The 24,784-nt window shown below is 38.2% G+C and overlaps 1 protein-coding gene across 1 annotated transcript in view; it reads left to right on the top strand.

Moving 5' to 3' along the window:
- Efhc2 (EF-hand domain containing 2) overlaps window positions 1-24,784 on the top strand; it is a 172,513-nt gene that overhangs the window by 78,759 nt on the left and 68,970 nt on the right. Inside the window, exons 6-11 of the mRNA XM_028776029.1 lie at window positions 1,041-1,292; window positions 5,386-5,499; window positions 6,210-6,348; window positions 13,402-13,567; window positions 20,762-20,904; window positions 24,021-24,217. Of these exons, the coding sequence (XP_028631862.1) occupies window positions 1,041-1,292; window positions 5,386-5,499; window positions 6,210-6,348; window positions 13,402-13,567; window positions 20,762-20,904; window positions 24,021-24,217 (1,011 nt within the window). The remainder of the gene's footprint in view (window positions 1-1,040; window positions 1,293-5,385; window positions 5,500-6,209; window positions 6,349-13,401; window positions 13,568-20,761; window positions 20,905-24,020; window positions 24,218-24,784) is intronic.

Consider the following 24,784-nt stretch of genomic DNA (forward strand, 5'->3'; position numbering starts at 1 on the left):
TTGGGTTTTATGGATTTAGTTAAGTGTTTGTTGCTGCACTGATATGTAAAGTTAAGATAGTTTGCTTAAACTGAACAGGATCTTAGAGGTATATGATCAATAATGCATTTCTTGGTAGTCTTATACATTAAAAGCATTTTAATTAATGAAAGCAGAGGTCCCATAATTTCACTTAAATATCAAGGATAAGGATGAAAGAGCCTCTAGAAGCCTTTTTTTTTTTGTGGAGTGGAGGTTTTCCATTGGATCTGTTCCTATATCTGAAATATTTTGAGCAAAATTAAATCACAAATATATTTCTTCCTCTTATCTTTCCACATATACACATGCATGCACACAGACATTAGGGATTTCTGGTAGAAAGACACATTTTTAAAGTGAAAATATAATCAGCTTGGGATTGGGTTTATAAATCTTAAATCAATGCAGGTCAAATCTTAAATCAATGCAGGTCAGTGTTTGGAAAATGTATACACCAAAGTAACCAATATGAATAGAATAGACATAAAATATTTGGGGTTAGGGTTATAGCTCATCCATAGAACATTTCCACAGTATGTGTTAAGATTCTCTGTTCAATTATCAGCATGGCAAAAAAAACAAAAAAGATACTGACTATTGCCCATAACATCAAAATATTCCTTTGTTTCTCTTTCTAGTCATGTGTCCTGAAGTCACTGTTTCTTGTTATATCACCTATACAGAAACAATTACTGTTCTGGTTTCTGTCACCATAGATTAGGTTTGCTCATTCTTAAAATGTAAGGCTTTGAGAAAAGTCAAACATATCCCAGAAATATAGTTCAGTATGTTAACATGTTTAACAAATTATGAAAAGCTTCCTAATATTTGCCTATATTCTTGAGTTTAAAACTGACTGTAAATGTGTGTATCTGTATGACATAGTATTTAATTGAAAGTTTATTTTTAAAAAAAGGATAACAGAATAGTCTACAGAAAAAAAAATCTAAGTAATTGTCTGCTTCCCAGACACGACTGCATAAAGCCTGCTACATCTCTGCCTCTTTCTCCATTTGCAGACATTAGAGTTTGTGGATCCCTTTCGCCCTTATCAGTCTTTTGACACCCTGAAACGATTCCTCCAGTTTGATGGGAAGGTTTTGCGTTTCTTCTGCTTGTGGGATGATTCAACCTCACTCTTTGGGGACCGTAGAGAATTTGTCCTGCATTACTTCTTGTGTGATGATACTATTGAAATCAGAGAAATACTGCCATCTAATTCGGGCCGGGATGCTATGTCATCATTCCTTCGGAGGAGTAAGCTTCCCAAGGTAAGCAGTTTTGAGTAGGTTTATGGGCCAAGAGACTTGAGTCATTATTTGGAATGGTGTGTGATGGCTCTGTGATGACAGTTGACATATGCTACCTGGTTTTGTTAGGGTTTCTATTGCTGTGCTAAGACACTATGATTAAAAAGCCACTTGTAGGGGAAAGGGCTTTTTTTTTTGAGCTTACAGTTCCACATGACAGTCCATCTCTGAGGGAAGTCAGGGCAGGGTCTCATGCACTGTAGGTACCTGGAGGTGATGATACAGAGGTCATCTAGGAGTGCCGCTTACTCATTTGCTCTTCGCGGCTTGTTCAGCTCACTGTCTTATAGCACCAAGGACTATTTACCCAGGGGTGTTCCTACCAACACTGAGCTGTACATTTCCACATTAATCATCAAACAAGAAAATGCCCCACAGACTAATTTGATGGAGGCATTTTCTTTTTTTGTTGTTAAATTATTTTATTTATTTATATTCCAAATGTTTCCCCCTTTCTGGTCCCCTCTTCCCGAGTTCTTCACCCCCTTCCCACTTCCCTTTGCCTCTGAGAGGATGTTCACCCACCCATCCCCTTACCCCCTCACCCATCCAACCCATACCTCATCTCCCCACCTAGCCCCTATACCCAGCTTCCCCTTACCTGGGGCATCAAGTCTCTATAGAATTAGGTCACTGAGGCCAGAAAAGGCAGTCCTCAGATACATATATGCTGGGGTCCACGGACCAGCCCATGTATGTTCTTTGGTTGGTGGCTTAGTTTCTGGGAGCTCTGAGTGAGCTAGGTTAGTTGAGACTGTTGGTCTTCCTAGGGTGTAGACCTCCCCTGCAGCTCCTTCAGTCCTTCTCCTAACTCTTCCATAGGGGTCCCTGATACCACTCCAATGGCTGGCTATAAGTATGTCCATCTGTCTCAGTCAGCTGCTGGGTAGAACCTCTCAGAGGACAGCCATGCTGGGCTCCTGTCTGCAAGCATAACAACATTAGTAATAGTGTCAGGCTTTGGAGCCTCCCCTTGAGATGGATCCTAAGTTGGGCCTGTTACTGGATGACCATTCCTTCAGTCTCTGCTCCCTTTTTGTACCTGCATTTCTTTTAGACAGGAGCAATTCTGGGTCAAAAATTTCGAAGGTAGGGGTTGGTCTCATCCCTCCACTGGGAGCTCTGTCTGTCTACTGGAGGAGGTCTCTTCAGGTTCCATCTCCCGACTGATGGGCATTTGGCTAAGGTCATCCCCATTGAGTTCTAGTAGCCTTTCACATCTCAGGTCTCTGGGACTTTCTAGAGGCCTCCCCCCAATCTCACACAGCTGCATATTTCCATTCATTCTCTTGGCCCTCTGGCTTCCCTCCTATCTCCCTGCCATGTTTTATCCTGCCCCCTTCCCACTCCCCCTTCCTTCTCCCACCCAGGTTCCTCCCTCCTTCCACCTCCCTTGATTATTTTGTTTCCCATTCTAAGTGGAACTGAAGCATCCTCACTTGGGCCTTCTTGTTTAACTTCTTTTGTTCTGTGGGGTGTGCATCATGGATATTCTGTACTTTTTTACTAATATCCACTTATCAGTGAGTACATATCACACATGTCCTTTAGGGTCTGTGTTATCTCACTCAGTATAATATTTGCAAGTTCCATCCATTTGCCTGCAAAGTTCATGGTGTCCTCGTTTTTAATAGCTGAATCACATTCCATTGTGTAAATGAGGCACATATTCTGTATCCATTCTTCAGTTGAAGGACATCTGGGTTCTTTCCAGTTTCTGGCTATTATGAATTAACATAGTGGACCATGTGTCCTTCTAGTGTGGTAGAGCATCTTTTGCGCGTATGCCCAGGAGTGGTATAACTGGGTTTTCAGGTAGAACTATTTCCAATTGTCTGAGGAACTGCAAGATTGATTTCCAGGGTGGTTGTACCAGTTTGCAATCCCACTATCAATGGAGGAGTGTTCCTCTTTCTCCACATGTGCTATCATTTGAGTTTTTGATCTTAGCCATTCTGATTTGTGTAAGGCAAGAGTCTCAGGGTCATGTTGATTTGCATTTCCCTGGTGACTAAGGATGTTGAACATTTCTTTAAGTGTTTCTCTGCAGTTTGAGATTCCTCTGTTGAGAGTTCCCTGTTTAGCTCTGTACCCCATTTTTAAATTGGATTATTTGGTTTTTTGGTATCTAACTTCTTGAGTTCTTTATATATTTTGGATATCAGTTCTCTATCAGATGTAGGGTTAGTAAAGATCTTGTCCTAATATGTAGGTTGCTAATTTGACCTATTGACAGTGTCCTTTGCCTTAAAGAAGCTTTGCAATTTTATGAGGTCCCATTTATCAATTCTTAATCTCAGAGCTTGAACCATTGGTGTTCTGTTCAGGAACTTTTCCCCTTTGCCTATGTGTTCGAGGCACAGCAGGAATGACACATAGATAGGCCTGGATTAGAATTGTGGATCTGTCTTTTGATAGCATGTGAGCATGGGCAAGCCACTCATGCTCTTTGAACACACATTTCCATATCTTTAAAGTGCAGTTAACCACTTCCATAACTAGAGGGGTTAAATGAGATGTTATAATAAGAGCCACTATCTGAAGACCGATTTACTAATTCCCATCAGGTTCCAGAGAAGCAGTGTTGCTTTTCACAGGTCTATTCTGCATTTTATTTCTAATTTGGAAAAAATATTTAAACATTCTTACTGTTTCTGAAAAGGTTATCAGGAGCACTCATTTCTTATGCAAACAACTGTTGGCCATTTAATCCTCACAGGAGACTCTCCCAGATTCTCTGTGCCTTCTGCCAGAAGTCCTGCTGTGTTGCTTCAAGGCTGTGGAGGGGGAGGTAGAATTTGTTCCTGAGGGAGCTCTAGAATATGCACAGCAAGCCACCAGGAGGTATCTGGGAAATCTGTTTTTAGAATGTCTTTGAAAAATAGATTAAATATGAAATAATGATGCACCTGACATTTGCAGTATATCTTACCATCAGTAGCTTCATTGTATTTATTTATTCAATAGATATTTATTGAGTTGTATGTGCCACCTCTTGGGCTATCATGAAAAAGAGAAAGGCTTGTGTCTTGCTTTGTAGAGTATAGATTCTCATGGGGTTGAGATCCAGAAGGGATGGGTATATGCTGCATACTCAAAGCAAGGAGTAGATTGTTGAGGTGAGAGGGTTGCAGAAGTTGACATTCTGAGAGCAAGCCAGGTTGCCAGGTGTACTCCATTTCCTAAGCTTAGAGCTCCATGGCATGCTAGAGAGAACAAAGGCAGGTAGTGAGGAGCCAGTCATTCTTCCTTGGGGATGTTTGCAGTTTAGGAAATTGAAAAGATGACTGGTTGCACAACAATTGGAGAAATATTGAAAGTGTCCCGAGCCCATGGTATATTATAACTGTTGGCTTTGTCACCCACATCAAGTTCCTCAAAACAATGACTCTGAGACTTCTTATATATGAGTAAATGCCTAGGACAAAAGCCTTGATTCATTCCCTGACTAGCTTATAATTTAATCATCCTGTTATTGTATTCTAAGTTCTGCCATGTAGCTGGATACCTGATCCTCAGTATTTTGCTGCTGTCTCCATCAGCGTACCAGGGTGATTCTGTCCCAGAAATCCTGCCTCAGCTCATTGGCCAAAGGCTTTTTTTATTGACAGGTGAATTTTCTGTATATTGCATAAAAGATTCCCTCTACAGTGTATGGGGAACAAAGCAGATGTCTGCTTGTAGTCTTGAAGCCTGGGTGTGGTGACATATGCTTTCATCTCAGCAGGTGAGAGTTAACAGAAGAAGATCAGAGAGAAGATCCTGAACTACATGAGTTTGAGGTCATTCTCTTGTATATGAGACCTTGTCTCAGAAACAAAACCAAAACAGCAAAAACACTGAAAACCTATAGGATGGAAGTGTTTGGGGAAAAAAATGTGTATTTCTCAGGGCCATGAAAAATGTGTGGTGGCAGAACAAGAGGGAGCCAGACTGCATGGCTTCTTACAGATGTTAGGAAAGAACCATGCAATGGACACTCCTGGAATTTATTCTGAGACTGTACCCATCTCTGTGATGGAGACAGATACCATGTTTTGGTTTTATCTTACAGTTTGGCCCACCTGGAATCTACCAACCAGGCCAGATAACAGATCGAGCAGTTCTCAATGTTTATGGGGATTTGTCAGAATGGCGAGCAGATGGCTACCTGTTAGATAAATACCAGGTGAGGGTTCTGGTGTTTTATTACTGATTCCCAATGAGGCTTTTGAGAAGCCTGGATACTGGGGTGGATTGTATATTCTTGCCTTGTGAGCTAGTGAATGAAATCAAGAAATAGAGAAGTGTATACATTTTATTGCCCTTCATCAGGAGTAAAAATACTTAAATACATATAGAAATATATGCCTTGTATTGCTTGTGCAAGTACTATAGTGTTCAAATAATGCTTAGATACCCTGAGAAGACAGCTGAGTGGGGAATGTGCTTTCTGTATGAATGTGAAGACATTTGTATATACAAAACCACTCCACCCAAAACATACATAAATTCACACATAGTAATATTCATCTGTAATCCCAGTACTCCTGTGGGTGGTATAGGAAGGGGATGAATGGGAATCCTCAGCCACTCAAAGGCTAGCTGGTCTGGCATACACAGTATCTAACAGCAAAATACTGTCTCAAATCAGATGGAAGGTAAGCATCAACACATCCATGATCTGTGGCATGTATGCATCTATAGTCAACACGAACCATGCACTTATGTACACAACACATATCATACACACATGTACACAAAAGGATAAAAATAAGATTTTAAAATATAGTTATAAATGATATAATTAAACTTTTAAAAAAATTCTCTTCTTGGGAAAAGGCATGTAGTTCTTGGGCAGATCCATAGGGCCAATGCTATCTTCCTCTGTTTTATCAGCTAGGAAAAGTAGAGCAAGACTTTTACACAGACCGGGACCTGTCTATAGGTGCCACCATCAATGTATGGGGAAGAAAAGTCCTCCTCTGTGACTGTGATGAGTTTACCAAGACCTATTATAAGACAAAGTATGGAGTTGGTAAGTGATACGTTGGTTAGAAAATATGTTTAACACTTTGGCTGCTTTATTCCCTAGTTAAGATTTTACTTTTGTTCTCTTCATATTCCTAAAAGTAAACTTCTATGAGCAGAATCATTGTCTAACATTTCCATGTTAGTGGAAAGGAAACTGAGGCCCACTAAGCTCAGTTGTCCAAGGTTATGCAATAGAGAGAAAGAGCCAAGAATTAAATTACCTCATGTCAGAGGCTTCTGTTTCCCCCTATAAGCCTTTCTTGCTATAGTACTCAGTATTCTGGTAGGACACTTTAACTAAAAATCTTAAATCTCTTGTTTTCATTTAATTTTTGCTTACCACAATGGATGACACTTGAGTTCTCTAGGGAAATCTCTTGTATGCTAGTTAGCTTTACATTTCCTGGTGAGGCCCACCTAGGTGTCCTGTTTGTCTTTTCATAGGTATTAATTCCGTTCTAGTCAAGTAAATGCAGTTTAGTGAGAACTCTTGATATATTAAGTAGCTACTTTGTACTTAGTTCAGTGCAGTAGGCTAGGTTTATAGACTAGAAAAGGGGATCTGGGACATGCAGCACATTGCACAATATTATGAGAATCTGGAAGCAGGCTGAGGATGTGCTATAAAACCAAATATCCAAACCTTCATTTATTAAACTCCCACTCTCAGTCTCTCGAAGTTCTGCCAGTCAGCTCTACCCACTTCCTAAGCTTTGTCTCTACCCGTGGTCCACATATAGGCTGCCGTGGGAATGGATGGAATTTGCTGACCTACCAGGGTGGAGTTTGAAATCGGTGTGATACTAGCTAGTCCTCCATATAACTCTCCTTCAGTATTTGCAGCAAATTGTTACTAGCCCTGTCTCTATACCTACCTCTGATGCCTAATGTTCTTACATGAAATAATTTGTATTTGCAAAAAAGCTATCCACTTCCTTATGTATTCACTCACTCATTCATTTAATTTGAGACAGGGTCTAATCATATTGCTCAGTCTGGTCTTGAACTTGCAATTCTTTCACCTTAGCCTCCCAAGTAACTTGGATAACAAGCAGGTTTTGGTGCTTTGTTACTTTAAATCAGTTTTTATATTACTTGTGATACCTAATTCAATGTAAATGCTATGTTAATTGTTGTTATTGTTTAAGGAAAATGACAGGAAAAGCGTGCACACATGATCAATACTGATACAATGCTTTTAAAATTCTATGGCGTGCTGAATTTGAGCATGTGTACTTTGCTGACCTGGGGGATTGATGTGTACTTGTGTCAACTGTGGCATATTTACTTAAACATGCTCTCTGAGTGGTAAGAGGAAACTGAACAACAACAGCTCCTTAAAAATAAGATGCTTTGTTTTGTTTAATTTTGACATGTTTTTGTTTCGTTTCATTTTGACATGTTTTTGTTTCATTTATCTTTTGCTTCTTTGTTTTGATTTTCATTTTGTGTTTGTGGAAGGGGTGGTTTTATTGTTTTTAGAGAGAAGGACTAGAATATAAAGTTAGGTGGTTAGGGAGGTGAGAAAGATCTGGGAAGAGTTAGAGGAGGGGAAAACATGGTCAAAGATAGTATATGAAAAAGTTATAAAAATACCCAAGATGTTTTATATCTAGAGTAAGAGGCCTGTTGCCTACCTTGCGTGTGTTTGCACTATTATAGGTTTCCTGGGAAGCTGTATTCTAAGGGAAAGTGCATAAAGAACACTGAGGGATTAGAATCAAAAGGATTTCCAGTTGATCTAACAGTCTACAATCTAGATTCATGAACATGTCTAGAGCTAACAAGAGTCAGTTTGGTGACTGTCATCTCACTTAAATATCTAAGATTCATTATTTTAGTGGACACAGTTGAACATATTTATTTCAAGGATTATAGACAAAAATCATCCAGGAATGTGCAGGTGGTAGCTGCTCTAGAGAGGCTTCGAGTGGACCATAAATTGTCGGGGAGGAGAATTTGCCCTTAATGAATATAGGTATCTGTTTAGAATCAGTGCACCTTCAATGAAAATTGGAAATTGGATAATGGCTCACTGAAAGTCATTAAAAACACCTGAAGATTACTTTCATTTAAGGATGTGGTAGAAGACTGACAGTACCGTAACAACTCCAAAACAGCATATGATTTTCTAAACAGACTTCAACATTTGGGTGATGTTTACCTGATTTTGAGACTATAATATTTGCTTCGGGAAAAATGAATGGTATAGTGAAGTATCTTAGTAGCTTCTCCAGGGAATTTTCTGATGTAACGTGACTTCTCTAGTGTGCCCAAAACCTAGCTGTCCTGGGTATATGTGTCTGCTCCAAATACCCTGTAGTCCTTTCTTTCCAGTTAAACTGTCTTAGTGTTTAATTTCTTTTCATCCATTTCCTTTGCTCCCTCTATAGATTTTATTATATTATATGAAAATGTACTTTGTTCCTTTAAAGTTAATACAACAGCATATTTTAAGAAAATTATGCAAATACAAAATTAGGATGCATTTCATAGTCACAGTGACTTTTTAATACTTCTCACAGCATGTTGAAATGTTCTATTTAACAAATAACATTATGCAACATTTTTTATTTTAAGTTTTAATACCACACTTAATGTTACAAATGACTGTAGATTATATCCATGGCAGAATCTAGAGAAGTGGATTGATATTCTCTAATAATCTTTACATTTGCTTTCTCTGGTTTTTGTCAAGTTAAATGAATATATTTCATGTTACTTAAATATAGTTATTTCTGACACTTAAAAAATTAAAAAAGTGATCTTTATTTTTCTTCATTAGTGACTATGCCATGTTGATAAAAATATAAGGATGAGAAACTTTTCTATGTGCTGTAACAGTTGACATAAACATTAAAAAGCAATTTTAATGAATAATCTGTTCAGTATTAATGTGATGGTAAGGATGATAATTTTGCTCATAATTCATGTGGCCTTAAAAATTTATAAGAAGGAATTTTGTACATTATATTTTAGCGTTATTGAAACCCAAAGCAGAACAAAGTGCCCCTAGTAATTGTGATCCTGGAAGAAAGCAGAGAGAGAAAGAGAGAGAGAGAAAGAGAGAGAGAGAAAGAGAGAGAGAGAGAGAGAGAGGGAGAGAGAGAGAGAGAGAGAGAGAGAGAGAGAGAGAGAGAGAGAGAGAACTTGTTGGTAGGTACATTTGTATGTGGAGGCAAGAGATGGATGTTGAGTGTCTTCCTCCTTGTGTCTCTACCTTATTTTTGAGACACAGACTTTCACTTTCACTGAACCTGGACTTTATTTATCAGCTCTGCTAGATTGGCTAGCCAGTAAGCCCCATCTCTCTGTACTGATATAAGCATATTGCCAGGTTTTTATGTGGATTGTTGATCTAGAACTCAGATACTCATGCTTGTGCAGCAACGTGGTCAGCTGAGCTGTCTCCCCAGACCCCCGGAGAATCTCTAATACATTATTGCCTTGCAGAGTAATGTTCCAACTTACTTTAGGCAGAAAAAATGGCAGACAAAGAAAAGGAGTTGGTCACGATCCAAAGACAGTTCGTGGTTACCTTTTGTATTTGTGTAGAAGTACAAGGCTTGATAGAATTCTGAAAGACATTTGAACCTTTGTATGAGAGGCAGTCCCATAGAAAAATGGGATTCTTTCATTTATTTTAGGATTTCAACATGGTAATTTCATAGATGTCTTGTACAGTGTAACTCCTGTATTAACCAGTGTGGCCATCTTGCTGCTGGTGGCTTGCCTGCAAGGATGGAGTAGTAGTTCATTCCCTCATTGTTAATGTGGGCAAAAACAGGTATAAGTCAATTGCTCTTTCTTATATATGAAGATTTTAAATAGATTCAAAGGCTTCTAGATTGCATTTCTTGTACTAAGACCAAAGCTTAAATTTTAACTGTTATTATCTAGGAATTTATGCTTTAGGCTATTTATTTAAAAAGATTTTTTTTAAAAAATTTCTGCTCTCTTCTCTCTACCCTGTTTATCCTCTCTCTTTTGTCTTCATTCTACTCTCTACTCTCTAACAGTGTCTTGGTATATATTCCTAGCTGAGTTGGTACCCTCTGTATAACACAAACTGGCCATAAATTTAGGACAACTTCCTGATTCAGCCTCCCAATACTGGGATTTATAGACATATACCACCTTACCCAGTTTATAGGAATATTTTCTAATCATTGATTTTTGTGACATGTAAAACCAAAGCAGTAGCATAATAATTCATTCTCAATGGCTTTGAGTACTTATATTGAGATTAAGGTTGGACAAACATTTTAAAGTGCCTTTCATTTTCTGTATTCAATGCTGGCAATCTCTGAATCCTCAGAATTCAAAAGGAGTAGGAGGACATGACAGAAGAAAAGTCAGTGATCACTTAAGGAGATTGTAGCAGCAAAGATAGGACTGGTTTATAGTTTTATCACTTGACCGTGATGGACTTCACAGTTTTATATCCCCCCAAGCACCCATAGGATTAGTGAGGATGGTTGCAGGCTAGAACTTTGAGTTTTGACATTGCATACTTCACTAATTGTTTAACCTAAGTATTGACTACAAGTAGCTTTCAAGCTAAGGATAGTTGTATAGTTTTCAAGGTTCTTAATTTTTAGGGGTCCTAGTCCAAAGCCCTGGCCTAAATGCATCTTAATAATCTGTCATTCTTTGGTTTGAAGCATTTGTTCAAAATTATATGAGCTTCAGATTTCCTAAAGCCTGGGTTATTAGATCATACAAGGCAAACCTTGAGGTAATTAATTGGTGACTTTCCCCAATATTGCTTCCACCTGAGATGGCAAGAAGAATCATTAGACTACATTTCTATACACAATCTCTCTGAATTTTATTAGAATCTACTCAGTCATGGTTAGACATTGAATTCACATATGTGTACAAGTCATTTGGAATTAGAGAAATTGGTTTATTTGGAAGACATGAATGTTTCAGTGTCTACCCAAATACCAGCCATTGAATACATGGGGAGAGGTTTTGTACAAAAGCATGCACCTTTTCATTTGCTCAACATTTCTGAGTACCTGAAATAGGCAGGGTAGATGGGGTGATGGAAACCCAATGACAGCCAACTTCTTATTCACGTATGATTCTGTGGCTTTGTAAACATATGTGAACTATCCAGGGAGATGTGATTTAAAGTTGAATCTTGACCCAGGGTTTCCAAAACAGATGTATATGATGTTATAAAAGTCAAGGGTGAGGCAGTGGAAGAGTTCGCAGTTTTTATACACTAGATGGCGCTGTGGGTGCAGAGGAAAGCTCTAAATTGGTTCTTTTCTTACTTAAATTTGTTGCAAAAATTAGGTAGTTAAGAAAACAACACCATGTTTAAGACAAGTAATAAAGGCTGGAGACTATATTCTTAATGACTTTGTGATTAAGAATCACAATTTTTGGCTAGTGCACTCAAGGTGTAGAGTTGTATGCGTATGAGAAATTGGGAGAAATTGCTTAGGCCCCGATGGATTTTCTGATTATATAAAGCTTTCCTGCCATTTCTGTGCTCCTTGTACTAGAACAAAGCCAGCAGATAGTAGTGATTTTGATGTAATGATGAGAAAGGATAGAGTCTATAGCAATTCAACTTTGAAAATTTGAGCTTTTCTCTTATTACCAAGATGTCTCTTTAATTGCAAAATGAGCATTAGGAGAGAGGATCAGGAGACTGGGTAAGGACACACTGGTTTTCCCCTTTCACCCAGCCAGTGAGAAATATTTGATGGCAGTTCCTTTGTCAACGTGTCTGCTGTGAGCAATTTCTGTTAAGATGGAACAATACTCTTCTGGGAATTGTACTTCAGGAAATTTCACACAAAGGCAACTAAAAATCTAAGAAAAGTTGAAAGCTGAAAATGTTTTCAAATTGGAATTAGAAATGGCTTCACCTTCTTAGCATTTTGATGAATTAAAAGATACACTTCAATGATAGAATTAGACTGTTTTACATGACAAAGTGATGGGTAGTTTTGAATGGTGTACCAAAATGTGGATTCTTTCTTCTATTTAGAAGTTTGACCATTAAAAATAAAAGGAAATATTTACATTCATGAACCTCCTTTTGTTCACAACTGAAACTCCTATCCAGCTTGAAGAAGATATAGAAAGTGTTCTGTGTGTTTTAGTTTTGTTTTGGGAGGTGTTCTAGGGTCTCCTTTGCCATTTGTGGTGGGTCAAACACAGTGACTTAGATAGATCGGGTCAGTATGTTATTTGTTCTAAAAAGCACAGTTGCTTCTTAGAGATTACATAGCCCCATAAATGATAACCTAAGAGCTTCTACCGGTATTGAAAGTTTGTCCCTACCTCTCCTTTTTTAACACCTGATAAGTAAAAATTAAAGTGAACAGTATTGATCACTTCACATTTCCTTTGAGAGTGAAGGCAATCTGGGAGCCTTAACTCTTTGGGTTTTAACTTCATTACAAGTACAGTTGCAGTTTTATCTTGACCAATAACATGAGTGACCTGGAGCAGTGGCTGGTGACAGGAGGAGATTTTATTTTTCTGTTTGACTTTTTGTTTTGAGGTTTAATTCAAGGTAAGGAAGAGAGCTTCAAAATGGATCCACAGAGGAGCTGCTGGCAAAGGGCTCAAGTTAAAAGGGAAGCAGTCAGAAGTCAGTTCTATTTGGAAAATAATTTTTATTAGCAAATATTGACTGAAGCTAGGAGAAGGTCAAATTACAGGTTAAAATATGGAATTTATGGCATAAATTTCAAGTTTGAGTTTTCATATCATTGGAAAAAAATCAAGGGAAGTGCAAAATAATATTCACAAACGGGGATGTGAGGACAAAAAATTAAATGCTTACTTATTTGACAAAGATTTTTCCTTTATTTCTCTTTTGAACCAATGACTATTAAGTGAGCTCTGTGGTTTTTATAAACATGATTAAAACTGACTCTCATAGGACTTTACCGTGTTTTGTTTGAAAGAGTTTTAAAATAGTCTACAAAATCTCCATGTTCATCTTGAAATAATAACAGATCTTTCCAAACAGCTATAATCAGGGCAAAAAAATATTGATGTTTTGTTTGCCTGTGTTTTGTTGTAGATGACTTTACACCCATTTCATGCAAGCCTCCTCCTCTTCCAAAGATAGAAAGGAAATACCCACCTTACACTGGCTTTGGGTGTGAAGAGGATTCTTTCCGATCCTGTGTAGGCCTCAAGCCCACACCTCATCGGAGGAACTTCAAAAAATTCATGGAACTAGACAGGTGATTATACTCCTATTTTTTCCAATGGTGTTTGGAGTTTATGATACAGCAATCCTGTTGCAAGAGGTGTTACACAGCTCATCTGATTTTGAGTCCAGGGACAAGTTACTATAGCTTTCTAATGAGGTTGATGAATGCACAGGTATTGCCAGTTTCTTCCTTGAGTGCTTATTTTGATGTGTTATTTGGCGATCTGTAATGGCATATCACTTCTGTTTGTCTGTTTTTCTGTCTCTTGAGGAAATAATACAGAGGATGAATCAACAGATTTCAAGGATCAAAGGGTACATGCTTTTGGATTTGTGGGCCACACAGGCTCCATCACAGCCACTCAGATATGACATTATTTATAGTGTAAAAGCTACATAGACAGAATGTAAACACATGTGTAACTGTGTTCCAATAAAACTTTATGGACACTGACATTTGAATACCATAAAACTTACATATTGAAATATATTATTCCTTTGATATTTTTCTTTTTAATCATGTAAAAGTATACAAACCACACTTAGCTCAGAGGCATACAAACAGGTGGCCAGCTGGATCTGTCTCACAGATTTGGGTTTGCCAACACCTGCGAGAGAGATTTCAATAGTTTATAAGTGTTTTTCAAATTGTAATTTTAGAAAACTCATGTTACTTTGACTTGAGAGATTTTGGTTAGGTTCAGTAGGAGTAAATTGTTTAGATTGCTGAATGTACGTACAAAAGATAGATTTTTTTCCAAAGTATCCCTAATATACATGAGGCATAATCTACTACTCCTGGATTATACATGGAGCGTGTGAGCACTGGCTATGGCTACTTTTTGGTCCGTCAGGATGAGCAAGACGTGGATTAGAAAAAAAAATTCAGGGAAAATTGTGGGGAAATGTTGCAGAAAGTAAACTAAAAATTGTAGCTCTGAGTGACAGAGATTATGGGCTGGGAGATGCTGGGAGAAAATGATAAAGGGAACGAGTTAAGACTTGAAGAACAAAAAGCATCCTGAATTTGGTCAAACTGAATGTGGTCCCATGCTGTTGTCAGAAATTTGAAGGAAAGTGAACAAAATGTTATGTTCTGTCTATAAAAATGGCTTGACTGCCTGGCTGGGAATTGTATAGAATGTGAGAAGGTATGCCTTTGCTGTGATATGATGTCATTTATCTTTCAAGAAATTGGTTTATTTTTTAAAAACTTCAGGTTTTTTTTTTTAATTTTAAACTCTTTGCTTCTCAAAATGTGCTCCTCATACTTGATAGCATGCCAGGTCTTATGATTCCTTCTAGATGGACTGAGAAAGAAATGTTGAGGTGAGACCCAGCAATCTCTTTTCACAGGCACCATGGAGAATTGGGAGGCACACCAGTGTTTGAGAATCAACTGATTTTTACATGTAAGAGGGCCATCAACATGTCATGTTCTCTTGTTGATAACGTTATTCTGGTTAGGTTCTGGGGTAGACTTTGATGGACTCTTTTTTCAGTAACTACTATTTTTAAGGGCCACCTGGAGGATGTGAGCAAGAAGAATGTCCCTATTGTAAAAGGACACGGAAGTTTTCTTATAAACTAAATAATGTGAAATATTATCCAGGGCGTTACTTCTGGAACTCAGGGAAAAATAGTTCTTTGTGGGTAGGTGACTTAGTTTCTGTGTCTGCCCTTTAAAGTTGTCCTCAGGACCCTGACTACAGATAGAATTATACATGTAAGTAATACTGTTGTGTTTGGAGGATGGGCATATAGGCACAAATGTCTAATTTTATTTCTTTTTGTCCACCGCTTGTTTTGTGTCAGGAATATACTTCCTTCAAGCTCCTCCTACACAGTGATTTTGTTTCCATGGTAACTGGCACAAACTGGCTTCACAGGACTGAAGTACTTTGTTCTCTGTGTGCCCACAATACTCTGTTGACTATCCTTGTAATAATAACAGTGCTAGTGATAACAAGCAGTTAGTAGTTTGCTGTGCATTAACTACTTTTATAAAATCTGATTTCATATATTCCCTAAAGCTACTATAGAAGAAAGCAGGTTATATTCTTGCACCCATTCTTCAAAAAAGAAAACAAGACTCTAAGAAGCTCTGTAGCTTGTCTGAGCTCACAGCTAGTTTTTAGTTTAACTAGGAGTCAAATCCAGGGAAAGGCTACTTCTAGAGTTCACCTTCCTTGCCATAAAATTCGTACTTATTACATGATCTGTGGATTACTCACATATGAAATATATGGGCTCCTTCAAACTAAGAGCTCCTCGAAGTAAGAGACTGGCAAATATTTCACCCAATAAGAAAAGGTGCAGATGAATAAATATAATGATAGGAAAAATGTTTACTAATCATGTTCTTTTTAAAAATTTTATGTCTATTGTATCAGTGTCTTTCTCCATGTAATATGTCTACTACATTTATGCTTGGTGCTTTTGGACTTTAGAGGATGGCATCAGATCTTCTGGAACTGAAGTTGTGGGTGGTTGTGAGCTGCTATGTAGGTGCTAGGAACTGGACCTAGATCCTCTTCAAAAGCAACAAGTGATTAGCCATCTGTTCATCCCCACTAATCTAGTTTATAGTGATGGGCCAAAGTAAAAGGAACAGAACAGGTAGCTTCTTAACAGGAAAGTTAGCATTCCATACTTCACTATTCTGACTATATAGCTTCCAAAAAGTTATTGTTTTTAATATTAATATTTCACTGCGTTCAGACCTTGTCCATCAATAGATGGACAAACACTCACAAACTACCCACTTAATTTTTTCTATTATTACTAAAAAAAGAGTCTTTATATGAAAACTGTGTATCTCTAGATCACTGGTTCTCAACTTAAGGGGTCACAGGGGTCAAAGATATTTATATTACAATTCATAGCAGCAGCAAAATTATAGTTATGAAGTATCAATGAAAATAATTTTATAGTTGGGTGTCACTACCTCATGAGGAATGCTATTAATGGGTTCCAGTTTTAGAAAGGTTGAGAACTACTATATTTGAGGTTTTATTGCTGTTTGTTGATTTTTAGAAAGTTTATAGATATAGGTTGTGGTAGGGAGGTTGGTTGACAAATATGCTCCAAGGACCTGCTGTGTGATGAGCATTTATTTACTTAGGTGCTTGTGATAGATTCATCAGTGAACAAAGCAGCCCTAAAAGCCCACCTTCCCTCATAACACTTTATTCTAGTTGAGTGAAATATGCAAGAAAGTAAAAACACTCATGTACATCAAATAGTGTATGCACTTTTTCTAATTACCACATTAAAAAAAGAAAACTTTAATTTTCTATGTAAAGGATATCGGAGTGTATAAATGATGGATATTTCTAGTTGCAGTTTTCAGCAGTGCTCTGGTTGACCTTTCTGAGGAAAAGAAGCATTGGGAGATTTGACAAGAGAAATGACTTGACCAGGCTGGCATATTGGAAGAATCTCGCCAATGCAGTGTTAAAAATGGACTGTACAAAGACAGTAGTCAGTGTTAAAAATGGACTGTACAAAGACAGTAGTCAGTTTAAGACAATCTATGAGATTGCTTCATTAGTCCAAGAGAAAAATTATCATAGTGGATGATACTATGGCAAGGATGAAATGAAATGGCAGATTCTGCAAGTATTTTGAATGTAGAGCTAATAGGATTTCCTAACAGATTAGATATGAAGTATGAATGAAGTGAAGAGCTACAGATATCTCAAGGATTGTCCCTGAGCAATTGGATGGGTGGAGAAGAGATGGCAACCATTGAGACAGGCAGGACTACAGGTATAATAGATTTTGGAGCAAGAATACAAGTTCAGTTTTAGAACAGCTTGAGATGCCAATTAGATATGAAATGAAAATGGGTATGTATTGAGGGTGTTCAGTAGATAGGTCTGAGGTGGAGATGTAAATTTGGAAGTCATCAGCATGCAATTAGCATTTCAATTCAAGATGCCAAAATTGGACTAAAGCTTTCAGACTGTGTTGAATCACCAAGGATGAGTAGGTGTCAAGACTACATGAATAAACCTGGGGCCATCCCAAATTAAAAGTTTGGAGAAAAGAGAAGAAGTCATGAAAGGATGATGATGTGAGACAAACAAGGAAGATAGGAAACACCTAAACTTAAGAAAATTCATAATGCAGTGAGCCCAGTGAGCAAGAGTGCCACGAAAGAAGATGCTGATTAGTAAAATTAGATGCAGGGGGAAAAAGGCTAAGGATTGGATGTGGCATTGTGGAATAGAGTGTTAGTTTTTGTAAGAGAAGTTTAGGTGAAGTAACCTCTTACTGATAGAAAAGGACATAAGTGAAATGGGAATGGGCTAGGGATTTGACTTACTGACATATTTCAGGGCTTTGGTGCCATCTCCCACATGGGGAAGACAATGGGAAAGGGACAGTGGGGAGAGATCAATGCAGTAAAGATAGGTAACATTGGACTGTATGTAGAAAACATTAAGACATACATCCTAGATCTAAGAATTTATAATTTGGTTTGGGACAATGGGAATAAATATATTTTAAGATAACCAGCCAAGAGTACAAGACTGTATAGTTGCTAAATTGTGTGTGACATCATGGTTGGTGCAAGAGATATGTGTAGATGATTACCTGGGAGGGTGGAGACTGATCAGAAGGGTCCAGGCACTTGATAATTCATTTATATGAAGGAAATATTTGAACACTTGGAGTGTTCTTACAATTTGCTCTGCAGACCATCTTGTTAGACTCCCTTGGCAACATTTTAATGATACAGTTTTCTTCAAATATAAGCTCACTTGGGAGCCTATATATCTGGATTATGGATTCTGCATATGTAAAATGTTCTCCAGGTGACTTTTATGTATGCTAAACTTCATGAATGACTCAATTTTATTGAGTAGGTTTATATTACCAATTGAGATCTCCAGAATATGAACATTAACAGGAAAAATGAATGGCATATTCAAATATTCCGAGTAAATATATGCACTTATAAACTTAAGTTCTAAGATGTTAAATTTAAAATAGATTAGATTTAGATTAGACCTCATTCAATTTTATATTGATATTTTAGGCATCTGTAACATTGTGAGTATTTCTTAAGAGAGGACTCTTGAATTTTTCATGCTTGTAAGTTCAGTAGGTATAAGAGAGGATGATTAATACAGTATAGATCGCCCAAATGGTTATATAAGGCTCATCTGAAGTCTTGGATCTGGACACTTAGGAAAATCCAAATTGTGACCAGTTGTGTTTGACTAGAATGCTCTGGGATAAGCCATACAAACTGTTGTGTTCTGTCTCACCCAAGGCCTCAAGCTAGTAATCTTGCCACTGTGCTTTTCCAGTCTACCTCCCTGTACAGTCTTATGAAGGGATGAAGAGGTACTCTTAAGCCTCTGCAAATTAGAGATCCTTTGTTGTAGTTCTTATCAGTGTGGACACAAAAGACTGGATTTCAGAATAGGGAGGCTGCAAGTGACCACTGTTAGAGTTGTAGCAGAGAGGTGATAAAGTGAAGAAGTGATGGAGGACATGGTTGATTTTATCAGACACTTCCAAGGGTTTTTATTGTCTTACTATTTGTTGGAGGGATGACTTTTACTGGCTGTTGTGCTTCTACCGAGAGACTATGAGTTAGTTCACTGTTCTTGCAATCAACTTTGGGAACTATTTCTTTTACTTTTAAGTTAAGGTCTCACTGTGTAGGCCAGGCTAGCTTCAGATGTAGGAACTCAAGTCTCAGTGCTGCTACGAAAGGTGTGTGATACCATTGCTTACCTGAGAAATGTTTAAATTTCATTTGATTAAATCTTTAACCAACTAATCATGCATATAATTCTAAGAATATCTCTAATCTCTATGAGTGTAACTTTCTGCAAACATTTAATATAATATATTATAATATAAAAATGTTATAGAAGATAATGGTTAATAAGAGCATTTTCCCATGGAAAACATTAGACGTGTAATGGCTACAAATACAAATAATATGTGCATTAAAATGGAGGCATGTGCATAATCTTTTTGAAGGAGAAATATTAATGCTTTCCTTGAAAGGAGTTGAGGATGATCCTGGAGAGATGAAGTGATAGAGAGGGTTATATATGAGCTTCAAGGCAGAAGAAGTTCTAAACTTGAGAAAGGTATCCTAGGAATCCAGTAGAGTATGTAATCTGGATTGGCTCAGGCTGTTGTGCTAAATGTTTGTGTATCTGCTTAACAGAATTCCTGTGATTGTTGACCAGCTTCATGATCAGAGAACAGCTGATTAATTCACTTACTTTGAGCAGGTCTTTATGACCCTTTTTTTGTGTTGTGTGATATTTTGGTTGTCTACATATTCATGAGGTTGCATGTGTGTGCATGTGCACATGGAGGCCAGAGATCATTAGGTATTCTTCAGGGGCCACCTAGCTTATTTTTTAAGATAGGTGGTGTGTTTATATAAAGATAGAGAAGGAATATGTTCTATGGGGGTGATGTGAAGTATAGCAGAAGGGGATGTCTCTGTGGGCCCATGCTGAGACATCCCTTCCCCCTGAGGGACCAGCCATTATAATCTAGTATGGAATAGAGTTTATTCAGGGCATGGGGAAGGGAATTAAGAGGGTAGTAGTAGAGGCAGAGAAAGGCAGAGAGAAAGGCAGAGAGAGAGAGAGAGAGAGAGAGAGAGAGAGAGAGAATGAGAATGAGAGAGAATAGAGAAGTAGAGGCCAGCCATGAGCATGTGGAGGGGACAGAGGGAATGGGGAGAGGGTGAGGGGATAGAGAGGGAGCAAGAAGGCAAGAGAGGAATCAAGAGATCAAGAGAGGAGGAGGGGGCAAGCAGCCCCTTTTATAGTGGATTAGGCCTACCTAGCTGTTGCCAGGTAACTGTTGGGTGGAGCATGCCTGGCTGTTGCCAGGTAACTATTGGGTGGTAATTAGACAGAATGCTAATAGGGTCTGTCATTGGACTAAGGATTAGACTTGGTTGGTTGGCCAGTGTGTCCAGAGTGCTGCCTGTCTCTCTCTTTCAATTCTGGGATATTAAGCGCGTGCCACCAGGCCTAGTTTTCAGTCTATTTCCTGGACATATAAAGAGGAGGAAAGATTTTTATCTACTGAGAAAAATATTTCAATGTCTGTATTTAGAACCTTGGTAATAAGATGTTTCAACTGTTTAGAAAAGCCATAACACACCTTAGTGTTATATATTAATAGAAGCTTACTTGTATAGCACTCTAACTCTCATATCTCTTCTGTTTAGCTTTGGAAACGTAAGCAATATACTTCGGTATTTTGCAAAACTAGTTACACACAGATGCGTTGATGCAGACAGGATGTTTGTCATTGCATTTTATCTCAGTGATGACACAATTTCAGTGTTTGAGCCTGTAGAGAGAAATTCAGGTAAGACACTTATTTTACTTAGTGTTTTCCTCAGAACACTTAACTGTCTTTCCCTTTTACAAATTAGGGAGTACAATCTTATTTGATAGCCTAGAAGATCTATGATGATAATTTTCTAACCAATAAATTTCTTCTTATAAAAATGTCTTAAAGGTGAACTGAAACATATAAAATGATTAAAAAAAAAACCAGCTGTGATTGGTTACCCATGGGAAATCCTCTTTGCCACTATCATTTTTTTTTTCTACAGAACCTCCAGGGTTCAAAGTCATGGTTTGCCTGCCACTAGTCACACTCACAGCCAGGGACCCCAGTGTTCCATTGTCCAATTTACAAAATCTTTGCCTGATTAAGAAAAGAAATACAAGCTATACAGATTTAATCTTCAGAGTCCATTTTCTGTGGTACTTGTGTTTGTTCTGGCTATTGCCAGATGTCTTGCCCCTAGGCCTGTGGAATGTTCTCCAGTGTGTTGATCCCTTGGCTATTGCTGAGGACAGCCATTGACTTACAAATTATGGAAATGCAAGGCTCTGTTCTTTGTTTCAACATGTTTACAACTTTTATCTGTGCTGATGACACACAAGAAAAACCAGCTCAACTGGCTCTTTGGGGAAAAAAAAGTAAAAACTTTGGTTTGTACTATTTGCCAATTTACATGTTGTGGATGGCCTGATCAAGGCGAGTTTCAAGAAACCAACAAGATAAAAAAAACTGGCACGTAAAGGTCTGAAAATGTAACAATTGGGTCATATACTCAAGTTCCCATTCCCCAGTTAACATGTCAATATGTAAAAGTCTGGAAATGTAACAATCGGGTCATATACTGAAGCTTCTCTTCCCCAGTTAACATGCCAACAAGTAATTCAGAATTTGTACAACTAAGTCAGGCCCCAATGGGATTTGATAATAGAGAAATCTTAAAATAGGAAACTGAATGAGGATGAATATATGCCAAGGTCTGAATGGTCACAAATATCAAGTTTGTACATTTAGAAAGTATCAATGGGGCCAAGCAAATTGCAGCATTTGTAAAATACAAGACAATGGCTTACAAAATAGTGACCACCACTGAGGACTTAATATTATCCTGAAGTTTCATGGCAGTAAGGTCGTCCAAAAAGAAGACAATTCGGAGACAGGGTTTATGTGGGAAAGATTTATATAAACAACAAATGAAACAAAACAAACATGTAGAGGGAACCAGAGGAAGCCCAGAGAACTATCAGACTGCAGTCTCTGCCTCTGTCTCTAACTTTCTCCCACATTGCTGTGTCTGTGGTGTGTGTGTGTGTGTGTGTGTGTGTGTGTGTGTGTGTCTGTCTGTCTGTCTGTCTCTGTCTCTCCCTCCCTTCCTCTCCCTCTCTCTTTTCCCCACCCCTTCCCCCAACCTCCTGTCTCCTTGTCCGTTTCTTCTAGTCTTACTGCGTAGCTCAGGCAGGAACTAAAGCTCATTATCTTCCTGCTTCAACCTCCCAAGAGTTAGAATTATACAGTTTTCATACTACATCTGGCTGCAGCAGGTCCTAACTCCTATGAAGGGCAGAGGAAAGGGAGAAAGTGATAGGTCTTAGACCTCAGTGGACTTTAAAAGAATTTCTGATAGACATAACCACAGCTGCCAATAGGCAGGATCCTCGTCTATGCAGTAATGGACCAGTCTTAGTGTCCTCACCTTGAACACCCATTTGCTGATGGCAACCTATTGCAGCTGGGGCTTTCCTGTGGTAATGTTCACTATAGTGGTTGATCTGAGAGTAAATTTTCATGACTCTCCACACATACATATACTACAATTCCAATTTTACCAGTGCCATCTGTAGCAGTTTGAACACCTTAAAAAATTCAAGAGTATGTAATAGGCAAGTGACAGAGCCAGGATGGAATATGGCTCTAAAGCCTGTGTCCTTCTGCCACTTATCCTTTCTGGTCTCATCCGGTCTCATTTATATTCATAAGCCTGTAGATTTCAGTTCCATATCAGTAGATAATAGAGTTGCCTGTTCAGCTCTGCCTTCTGTTTTCCAAGAAGCCAAGGAAAGAAAATGAACAAACAAACACCAAGTAGTTATGCCCAGAAGAGAACAAACCAAACAAGCAGAATTCTAGAGAGTAAGCAATGTAAAAACATTACTAAAAGAAACAGATATTTTCCTACACTGTTGGGGAAGAAACACAAAAGGAACCCTCATACTCATTTCTTAACACTTGAATAATCAAATCTTCAATTTAAAAGTGGGGCATCTTGCCCTTAATCTAAATGCTAGGTTAAGTGGAAGGCAAATCTGTGGAAATAAAGCCAATTGGGCCTTTCAATCATGCCATGGAGAAGAGAAGCTTGCTGGTATCCCACAGTCCGCGTTTGCTGCAGGACATATACAGGATTAGGGAGAAAGAGAGGAAAGACAAGTCTGGAATAGCATAGTACTTTATTCTTTAGTGCACTCACCCAGGAAGTCCTTGTCTTTTGAAAGCATACAAAGTAATGGGTTAATTTTCATACATGCATATAATATGTTTTGATATTATTCATTTTCTCTGTTATCTTCTCTTCTAACTTCTCTCTCTAATTTCATGTCCCCTCCCCTAAATTAAGCTTTGAGTTTAGTTTATTTGGCTTCACATGATGATCTCCAGTTCCTGCAAGTGAAACAATTACATTCTTTATGGCTGAGTAAAACTCCAGTGTGTTTATGTGCCATAGTTTTCTTTATCCATTCACCCATTGATGAATACTTGCAGCTAATCCATAACTTGGTCACTGTGACACACACAGGTGTACAGCTATGTTTGTAGTACGCTGACTTTGAATCTTTTAGAACTGTACCCAGGCACATTATACGGCTAGATGATATGCAAGTTCTGTTTTTAAGGTTTTGAGGAAGTGTGCTTTGATTTCTATAGCAATTACACCAATTTACATTCTCTCCAATGGTGTTTAAGAGTTACCTAAGAAAAAAATGCTGTCTCTTTGCTCCATTCTTCCTTCTCACAATGCACAACATGGCTTTACAGATATTTTGTACAGTCTGTGTTGGAAGAGAAAGTAACTAAAGGCAAGTTGTGCTTCTTTTTAAGAATAAAGCAACTCATGGGCTTTTATTCTGTTTCTTTAGGGAATGCTGGTGGGATGTTCTTGAAAAGAAGTCGTGTGAAAAAGCCTGGACAAGAAGTCTTTAAAAGTGAATTTTCAGAATACGTCAAGGCTGAAGAGCTCTATATTGGAGCCACAGTGAATATTAATGGCTACCTGTTTCGTCTGCTTAATGCTGATGAATACACTTTAAACTACATGGAGAATAACACAGACAAGGTGAATAGACTTTGTGTAATTCTTGCCTTTCTGCCCTGTGCAGCATGTGTTTTCCTTTCTCTAAGGCATTTTCTACATCTTGCCACTGCCTTACATTGCACATTCACATATGTGGGCATGAATAATGGATCTGTGTGACTTGGCCACAGGTCCCATCACAGAGGCCCAGCCCTTGTCTCCTCTGTTTACCAGCTTAGTTCTCTACTGCCCAGCATCACAAATTCCAGACTCCAGTGGGAAGCAGGCCCAGGGCTGAATTAGGTTTCCTGGATTTTTTTTCTGATATTAACAATGTTTTTAGAAGGCAATGCAATAACTATAGGAAAGGAAGAAAATCTGGTGGCACACACTGTGACATCCCAGTTAATTGGCACAGGGCAGCAAAGGAGTCTTTGACTAGAACAGACAAAAACCCCAAGGGAACTGAATACTTCCGGAGGTTGCTGGTCCCTCTAACATCTGACATCTGAGGCTTAAATTAGAATCTAAGGAGAAATTTGCCACAGTGCGCTCAAAGAAGTTTCTTCTTGTTGTGCTGTAATTTTAATTTTTTTGAGACTTATCTAG

Source organism: Grammomys surdaster, unplaced genomic scaffold, assembly GCF_004785775.1.
Source record: "Grammomys surdaster isolate TR1022 unplaced genomic scaffold, NIH_TR_1.0 263, whole genome shotgun sequence".
Classification (NCBI taxonomy): domain Eukaryota; kingdom Metazoa; phylum Chordata; class Mammalia; order Rodentia; family Muridae; genus Grammomys; species Grammomys surdaster.